Source organism: Mytilus galloprovincialis, chromosome 1 (assembly GCF_965363235.1).
Source record: "Mytilus galloprovincialis chromosome 1, xbMytGall1.hap1.1, whole genome shotgun sequence".
NCBI lineage: Eukaryota > Metazoa > Mollusca > Bivalvia > Mytilida > Mytilidae > Mytilus > Mytilus galloprovincialis.
The window spans coordinates 58,034,155-58,044,435 of record NC_134838.1 but is presented as its reverse complement, the minus strand read 5'-3'; the positions used below and the strand labels follow the sequence as shown (position 1 = coordinate 58,044,435).

At 30.3% G+C, this 10,281-nt stretch overlaps 1 protein-coding gene across 7 annotated transcripts in view; it reads right to left on the bottom strand.

Moving 5' to 3' along the window:
• Positions 1 to 969: 969 nt before the first annotated feature.
• LOC143079612 (gelsolin-like protein 2) overlaps positions 970 to 10,281 on the bottom strand; it is a 61,708-nt gene continuing 52,396 nt past the window's right edge. For all 7 annotated transcript variants that reach the window (XM_076255089.1, XM_076255053.1, XM_076255058.1 and 4 more), the window contains exons 13-14: positions 3,081 to 3,176; positions 970 to 2,796 (exon numbers count right to left, since the gene is read on the bottom strand). In XM_076255089.1, the coding sequence (XP_076111204.1) occupies positions 2,701 to 2,796; positions 3,081 to 3,176 (192 nt within the window). In that variant the 3' untranslated portion in view covers positions 970 to 2,700. The remainder of the gene's footprint in view (positions 2,797 to 3,080; positions 3,177 to 10,281) is intronic.

Genomic DNA, 10,281 nt, shown 5'->3' with positions numbered 1-10,281 from the left:
TTTCCTATGATATGTATGATCTGTCTTATTTTACAACCTAATTAGAGATTTTACCCTATTTTGATGGTCCACTGAACATAGAAAGTGATAGTGCAGATGGGGCATCCATGTACTATGGACAGATTATTGTTAATATAAAAGATAGTTATCAAGCAATCTCTATGAACATTGATCAAATCCTCTAAATTTAAAAAATACAAACATTCCATATATCAAATAAAGTTGAACTATTGCTTATAGTATCTTAGAAAAGGACATAACCACTGAAACTTGTAAAAATCAACCAATGAACCATGAGAATTAGGTCATGATAGATCAACCATCCAAAGCAGACATACAAAATAAATACACCTTATAATCATGCCATTCACCAAATAAAAATGACCTTTTGCTTAAAAAATTAGTTAACACACTAGACCAATGAACTGTGAAAATGATAGCAAGGTCAGATGTGACCTGCAAGACAGGCATGTTCACCTTACAATCATTCCATACATGAAAAATAGTTGATTACAAGTGTTTACAGCATCCCAGAAACAGACCTTATCACATAACTTTAACCTTTACCACTGATCCATGAAATGAGGTCGAAATCAGGTTAATCTTACAAGGAACCAATATAGCTATAGTGTATCCTATTACTCACAATAAGTGAAAGAAAAACTAGACATTTTATCAAGCATTTGCTGAACCAAGAAAATGAGGTCAAGGATAATGGACATTATCACAGACAGAAAATTAGTTAGTAAAATAAGTATCTGTATACAAGAAATACATTCCAATCTTTTTGTTTATAGCAGGTTAAACTTAAAGAGTATATCTGTTCAAATTAAACAAGTGTTATTATGTGTATTGTTTTATAAATATACTTTAACATATACATATATTGTTAACGTGAATATACATATCAAGAAGGTAATATTCTGAAAGCAGGTGACTGAACTTCAAAATAAGAAATAACTGAACAAATTATTAACTTAACTAGTTTATTTCTGTAAATTTTTGTTCCAAAAATACAGCACAAAATTGCAATGAAACAACAGATTACCAACTGACTTTGCATAGCAATATTATTTTAAGGATAGACAAGTTTTATACACAACTTTGAAATTGATGTACTAACTCAATAAGCCTTTGAAAACAGAAACTGACCTATTTCACGACACTTGTATGTTTAAATGTAACGTGGAGGTCTATGTTTAAATGTGATGTCAAGGTTTAGGATAAATAAAATTCAAATTTCCATTTAACAATAGGTGACAAGACATTGTTAAATTAAAGTTTTCCAGTATACACTTTAAATTCCATATCTAAACAAATGTATAATTCAAACATTTAATTATTTAAAAATCTATTTGTAGTGCATTGTTTTGAAAAAAACATATCATCTATAAATAATTCTGAATAACAATCTGAAAAACAATATTACACATAAGTCTTATTTCAAACATAATTTTGACTGACAAAAGATCTGCTTTGTTCTTTTTTAAAAAGGTACAGAAATGAACTTCCCACTACTAATTACTACTATTAAATCATATTGCACTATTAAATTAATATAAAAGTAGAAATAAATAATCATAAAAAAGTCTCTTACAAATAACTGATATTCACATCTCTGATGCATTTCTAATATTCTTTTACTGTTGTTTACCTTAATGTAAATAATGGAAAACAATTGTCAGCTGATGATTGGTTAATACAGATAAAACATTGAAATTCACTTCTAAAGTCAAAATAATGGCAGGTATTTAAAAGTCAAAGAGAATGTATATTTTACAATATAGTTTTTACCTAAATTTAGATTCTTCTAATCAGTCAGATACATATCACAATATATATACACAGGTAGAATGCGTAGTTCTGTGCACAAACTTGGTCCAGTAGTAAATAATAATAAAAAAAAAATACTAGAAAACAAAACAATAATTAAGTCAACGTGAGAGCAGCTGTTCTCCAAAGACAAAAACGTAATAAAAAATGCTGTATTAAGATTCAAGTCTAAATCAGTAAATCAGAGAAATAGCACGATAATTGTGTATTGTATGTATAATTTTAGCAGCAAAAGCCTTAATGCCATTTATATGCATAGAGTTAACTAAAACAATGTTACAACAACAAGATAGGGTAAAAAAATGTATTTTCTTTTAAATGTAAATAATAATAATAACAAACATTTATTGTGATATTTCTAAATCAATTTTAGAAATTTTAGAAATGTGTAATTGATTGACGACAAAATTAAGATTCAAATCCAAATAAAGCTCTTGTTAGACAAAATTCCCATATTTCTATGAAATTTGTAAATGGATGCCTGCAGATACATTTATCAAACTTTTGTGACAATCTACTTGTAACCAGGATGGAGCATGTCTTACCAATTATCACATGTACAAAAAAATGTACAGAAAATATACCAGGTCTTTTTGCATAACACTTTAAACATCAAATAAATATAAATTTTACAAATTAAATAGTCCAGCTCATGTAATATTGAAATAAATATTGAATGTTCAAAATTGAACAATAAATTTTTTTAAATACAAAGTCTTAACAATAACCTTATGTTACTTTTAGAGATAAAATATGTCATGGCAATATTTAAGAAGAAAAGGGTGGTTAACAACAAACAATAATTTATGCGCTAACTACTGCAAAAGCTTCTATATCATGGTATATTGTTTATACAGTGGCAAGAGTTTATGCTGATAATGCTACTTCAATTCTGTCTTTTCCAACTTTTTCACTGACAACAGAGACTGGTTTATAATGACGAGCTTTGTCCATCAAGTATTTCTGTAATTAAATATAAATGATGTATAGAGAATTGTATAAATAATGTGACATACATACATATCTATTAACATTTTTTTACTTTTAAGTCTTTATTCAATTGTCTGCTCTAATTTGATGATTATGGACCTTTTTCACCTCTGAAATATCAGACATTCAAATATGAAAAATATGTTCTAGTTTAATGAATATAAGCAAAAAATATTGTCATGATGGCATGTATCTATAAAACTTTTCTGTAAAATGTAATATTAATTTCATGGCTTTATACTCGGATAAAAACTTACATGAGCATATCCCATTCCATTTCTCCTTTCATCCACAGAAGCTTTACCTCCAACCCATACAAACAGTTCACTCTTGGTGTCAAGAACAAACACATCCTGTAAATTATATAGTACTAAATTGTATTTTAGAGCACATATCACAAGGAGGTTGTTCCTCATTCTCAAATATTGTCTACAGTAAAAGCAGAAATTTTTGTGAAGGATTTAATTTCGATTTATTTTGTGGAAAGAATATATCCACGTTATTAAAACCCCCACTGTTTGGCAGCAATATTCTCAGTCAAGAAGAAAATCTATTTGTCTTTAAACCAGTTCAACAATTTTAAATAGATTCAAAGCGTTTGGCATTTGGTATTTCCTTGTTGGGCTGGCGATTTGGGTGAGACAGTTTGACAAAGTCCTAGAAACACACACTGCCGCCAGTTTATATATATATAGTTAAGATCTGATGAATTAAAAAAATCAAATTTATTTGCAGTTATTTCCATTTTTTTCTTTTGTGACAGGGAGCTGTATGTCATGTACATGATTTTTGAAATAAAATATGTTGAAAGTAAGGATCTCTTGTCAACATTAAACAAATTCTGATAATTATATACATGTTTATGTACACTGTAGAACCATGGAAGTAATATTTAGAAGGAATAACAACGTCGTCACTTCAAAGGTTTCATCTGCGTTACCGCCCATCTTTCAATAACTTGTTAATTGGTTCAATATCTGGCATGGAAGTTGATTCTCCGCATGTGATCGATCAAATCACTGACACTTATCGGTCATTTTCGTGTTCACGGAGAACAACGAACAGATAAGATTTTGTCGTTTATACGTGCGAAGTAACCCGAATAGTTCATTCGTTACATTCCGTTGATGTACACTGCCGAAAGAGTCATTCGTTCAATTTTTATTTTAGTCCAATTTTTGCCTTTTTTTGATTAGTTTGATCATAATAGTTTAAACCGACAGCTATCACATAGAACAAGATTGTGTCATTTCAATTTTAATATTTACAGACAGTTAAGAAAACATTTCCGTAAGTTAAGAAGATGATTGTAAAAAAAAATACATTTGGACCCCCTTTATTTAATACGAAAAATCTAAATCCTTCTTGTATTTATAGTCAATTAAAATATTCACAATTCTAAACGGTTCTATCCTTCAATTTAAGGTCTTGATACATAAACTAATTTGTGTAAAAATGAATTTACCGTAAGACAGATAGATTCAAGCCCATTTCGTCGGTTTGTTATAATTTTTGCTGTATAGCTAATTATATTAATACAAGCATTCCACAATAATATATATTTACGAAAATATTATCCCCATTTTAGTTGTCCAGTTTCAATAATGCAATCAATGACATTTATGACATATACATACATTTAGAATACTTGAAAGTAAATATTCTTTTATTCAATCTCGATTAACTTTGCACATTTCAACAGTAAAAAAATCTATGCCTACATTTGCCTACACTATTTTGTTTAACATCATGTGAAACCTGATCGATTCAACGGTATTTATCTGTTTAACTCGGGATCCGCTTTTAACCGGAAAATACTTTTAGAACAGTTTAAAACAAAAGGTAAAAAGCAAAAATATGCTAAATTAAATACAATTTTCCATGTTAAACTGCTGTAGTTTGAACAATTCTCGTCCGTTTTTCAAGTTTTTTACATCATACGACTTCATCTGAAGGCAGAGGTTTTATATGATACAGCGCCACCTTCTTATTAATAAACCTCGGATTTCACACAGGTACTTTAAAATTACCGGACTCGATAAAACCACGTGACTGATAAGAAATTCCAGATGCCATTTTACAACCGCGGTAACGCAGATAGTTACCAAAGGGGTCTTACCGCTGAGACTATAATTGGATGAAATTGTATGACTTTAGTACAGAGCTCAGCATGCTATAAATACATGCTAATTAGTCGTTGTTATTCCTTCTAAATATTACTTCCATGGTAGAACTAATGACAATTGCATCATGAAATAAACCCTGCAGACTGCTAGAGTCAAGTGAGCATTCAATGTCTTTAATAGAAGTCATGCCATCAACTTTATTATTAGTACACCAGGTTGATACAAATACTTTATACTAATTGATCTTTAATCAGTAAAATGTGTGACACCTGTTTCACTGTATATATATATATAAACTGGTACACTCAATGATTGTGATGACTAGGTATAGATTATTTTCTCAAATTATCTAACATTAAAAATAAAAAAAAGTAATTTTCTTTTATTGTTCCCTATAATTGAAGACATTCAAACCTAACTGAAATACAAACAAAGCTACTGGTTTCTTCAATTGTAGGCATTCATATTTAAATTAGGAAGTAGCATCACCCTAATAAATTAACCTTAGACAGTACTTTGTCCATTTTGAATACAAGTAAAACTAGAGGCTGTAAAGAGCCTGTGTCGCCCACCTTGGTCTATGTGAATATTAAACAAAGGAAGCAGGTGGATTCATGACCATTTTGGTCAGTCGACTTAATTTCAGGTCTTACTTTGCTGTACTTTATTGATGCTTACAGTTTATCTCTGCCTATAAAAATATTCAAGATAATAACAAACCAGGTGCTCCGCAGGGCGCAGCTTTATACGACCGCAGAGGTCGAACCCTGAACAGTTGGGGCAAGTATGGACAAAACATTCAAGCATGATACAGCTCTGAATTTGGATTGTGATCAAATTTTTGACATTACATGGTTTTTTTTTACACAAAACAAATGCCAAGATTTTACAAATCAATTAAAGATTTCTTCTTCAAACAATAGGATATTTCTTGCTTACTATTCTGGACAAAGAAAGATAACTCTAATTAAAAAAAAATTTGCTATTTCACAATATTGTGCAATTAGATATTTCTTGCCATTGCACAATACTGTGCAATTGAAAAGACTTGCTATTGCACAATACTTAATATAATAATTTTAGATCCTGATTTGGACCAACTTGAAAACTGGGCCCATAATCAAAAATCTAAGTACATGTTTAGATTCAGCATATCAAAGAGGCCCAAGAATTCAATTTTTGTTAAAATCAAACATAGTTTAATTTTGGACCCTTTGGACTTTAATGTAGAATTTGAAATTTGAAAACAGGACCAAAAATGAAGAATCTACATACACAGTTAGATTTGGCATATCAAAGAACCCCAAGGATTCAATTTTTGATGAAATCAAACAAAGTTTAATTTTGGACCCTTTGGACCTTAATGTAGACCAATTTGAAAACTGGACCAAAAAACTTCAATAATCAAGAATCTAAGTACATTTTTAGATTCAACATATCAAAGAACCCAACAGATTCATTTTTTGTCAAAATCAAACTAAGTTTAATTTTGGACCCTTTGGACCTTAATGTAGACCAATTTGAAAACGGGACCAAAAGTTGAGAATCTACATATACTGTTAGATTCGGCATATCAAAGAACCCCAATTATTCAATTTTGATGAAATCAAACAAAGTTTAATTTTGGACCCTTTGGACCTTAATGTAGACCAATTTGAAAACGGGACCAAAAGTTGAGAATCTACATATACAGTTAGATTCGGCATATCAAAGAACCCCAATTATTCAATTTTGATGAAATCAAACAAAGTTTAATTTTGGACCCTTTGGGCCCCTTTTTCCTAAACTGTTCGGACCAAAACTCCCAAAATCAATACCAACCTTCCTTTTATGGTCATAAGCCTTGTGTTTAAATTTCATAGATTTGTATTTACTTATACTAACGTTATGGTGCGAAAACCAAGAAAAATGCTTATTTGGGTCCCTTTTTGGCCCGTAATTCCTAAACTGTTGGGTCCTAAACTCCCAAAATCAATACCAACCTTCCTTTTGTGGTCATAAACATTGTGTTTAAATTTCATAGATTTCTATTTACTTAAACTAAAGTTATTGTGCAACCAGGTGCTCCGCAGGGCGCAGCTTTATACGACCGCAGAGGAAGAACCCTGAACAGTTGGGGCAAGTATGGACAAAACATTCAAGCGTGATACAGCTCTGAATTTGGATTGTGATCAAATTTTGACATTACATTTTTTTTTACACAAAACAAATGTCAAGATTTTACAAATCAATTAAAGATTTCTTCTTCAAACTTTTTAAATCTAAAATTAAATAGTTGACACAGCATAGGTTTCTGACACAGAATGAATGTGGTCTAATGAACTTAAAAGGTTTTTTTGCCTTTGAGCAATTCACTATGCTGTTGAATATTAATCCTCTCAAAAAAATGTTTGAAGAAATTTTCTTTTTATTATATGAAATCTGAAATGAGAAAAATTTAACCCCCCCCCCCTTTTTTTTCACATCCCCGTTTCCCTTTTTCAAAACTGATATCAATTCAAATTTCTAATGGAGTTTGCAACAATAACTACTCATTTAAATACATCATAAAATATTAAGATGTAAAAAAACTGCTTGTTATCACTGAATGGTAAAGATTATTTAAATTTATCAGTTGGTAGTAAAAAGTGTATATACATTGTATATTGTATATAACAAAGATTTAAGTTGATTCTGGACAAAGAAAGATAACTCCAATTAAAAAAAATTCTTGCTATTGCACAATATTGTGCAATAGGATATTTCTTGCTTACTATTCTGGACAAAGAAAGATAACTCTAATTAAAAAAAAATTTGCTATTTCACAATATTGTGCAATTAGATATTTCTTGCCATTGCACAATACTGTGCAATTGAAAAGACTTGCTATTGCACAATACTTAATATAATAATTTTAGATCCTGATTTGGACCAACTTGAAAACTGGGCCCATAATCAAAAATCTAAGTACATGTTTAGATTCAGCATATCAAAGAGGCCCAAGAATTCAATTTTTGTTAAAATCAAACTTAGTTTAATTTTGGACCCTTTGGACTTCAATGTAGAATTTGAAATTTGAAAACAGGACCAAAAATGAAGAATCTACATACACAGTTAGATTTGGCATATCAAAGAACCCCAAGGATTCAATTTTTGATGAAATCAAACAAAGTTTAATTTTGGACCCTTTGGACCTTAATGTAGACCAATTTGAAAACTGGACCAAAAAACTTCAATAATCAAGAATCTAAGTACATTTTTAGATTCAACATATCAAAGAACCCAACAGATTCATTTTTTGTCAAAATCAAACTAAGTTTAATTTTGGACCCTTTGGACCTTAATGTAGACCAATTTGAAAACGGGACCAAAAGTTGAGAATCTACATATACAGTTAGATTCGGCATATCAAAGAACCCCAATTATTCAATTTTGATGAAATCAAACAAAGTTTAATTTTGGACCCTTTGGACCTTAATGTAGACCAATTTGAAAACGGGACCAAAAGTTGAGAATCTACATATACAGTTAGATTCGGCATATCAAAGAACCCCAATTATTCAATTTTGATGAAATCAAACAAAGTTTAATTTTGGACCCTTTGGGCCCCTTTTTCCTAAACTGTTCGGACCAAAACTCCCAAAATCAATACCAACCTTCCTTTTATGGTCATAAGCCTTGTGTTTAAATTTCATAGATTTGTATTTACTTATACTAACGTTATGGTGCGAAAACCAAGAAAAATGCTTATTTGGGTCCCTTTTTGGCCCCTAATTCCTAAACTGTTGGGTCCTAAACTCCCAAAATCAATACCAACCTTCCTTTTGTGGTCATAAACATTGTGTTTAAATTTCATAGATTTCTATTTACTTAAACTAAAGTTATTGTGCAACCAGGTGCTCCGCAGGGCGCAGCTTTATACGACCGCAGAGGAAGAACCCTGAACAGTTGGGGCAAGTATGGACAAAACATTCAAGCGTGATACAGCTCTGAATTTGGATTGTGATCAAATTTTGACATTACATTTTTTTTTACACAAAACAAATGTCAAGATTTTACAAATCAATTAAAGATTTCTTCTTCAAACTTTTTAAATCTAAAATTAAATAGTTGACACAGCATAGGTTTCTGACACAGAATGAATGTGGTCTAATGAACTTAAAAGGTTTTTTTGCCTTTGAGCAATTCACTATGCTGTTGAATATTAATCCTCTCAAAAAAATGTTTGAAGAAATTTTCTTTTTATTATATGAAATCTGAAATGAGAAAAATTTAACCCCCCCCCCCCTTTTTTTTCACATCCCCGTTTCCCTTTTTCAAAACTGATATCAATTCAAATTTCTAATGGAGTTTGCAACAATAACTACTCATTTAAATACATCATAAAATATTAAGATGTAAAAAAACTGCTTGTTATCACTGAATGGTAAAGATTATTTAAATTTATCAGTTGGTAGTAAAAAGTGTATATACATTGTATATTGTATATAACAAAGATTTAAGTTGATTCTGGACAAAGAAAGATAACTCCAATTAAAAAAAATTCTTGCTATTGCACAATATTGTGCAATAGGATATTTCTTGCTTACTATTCTGGACAAAGAAAGATAACTCTAATTAAAAAAAAATTTGCTATTTCACAATATTGTGCAATTAGATATTTCTTGCCATTGCACAATACTGTGCAATTGAAAAGACTTGCTATTGCACAATACTTAATATAATAATTTTAGATCCTGATTTGGACCAACTTGAAAACTGGGCCCATAATCAAAAATCTAAGTACATGTTTAGATTCAGCATATCAAAGAGGCCCAAGAATTCAATTTTTGTTAAAATCAAACTTAGTTTAATTTTGGACCCTTTGGACTTTAATGTAGAATTTGAAATTTGAAAACAGGACCAAAAATGAAGAATCTACATACACAGTTAGATTTGGCATATCAAAGAACCCCAAGGATTCAATTTTTGATGAAATCAAACAAAGTTTAATTTTGGACCCTTTGGACCTTAATGTAGACCAATTTGAAAACTGGACCAAAAAACTTCAATAATCAAGAATCTAAGTACATTTTTAGATTCAACATATCAAAGAACCCAACAGATTCATTTTTTGTCAAAATCAAACTAAGTTTAATTTTGGACCCTTTGGACCTTAATGTAGACCAATTTGAAAACGGGACCAAAAGTTGAGAATCTACATATACAGTTAGATTCGGCATATCAAAGAACCCCAATTATTCAATTTTGATGAAATCAAACAAAGTTTAATTTTGGACCCTTTGGACCTTAATGTAGACCAATTTGAAAACGGGACCAAAAGTTGAGAATCTACATATACAGTTAGATTCGG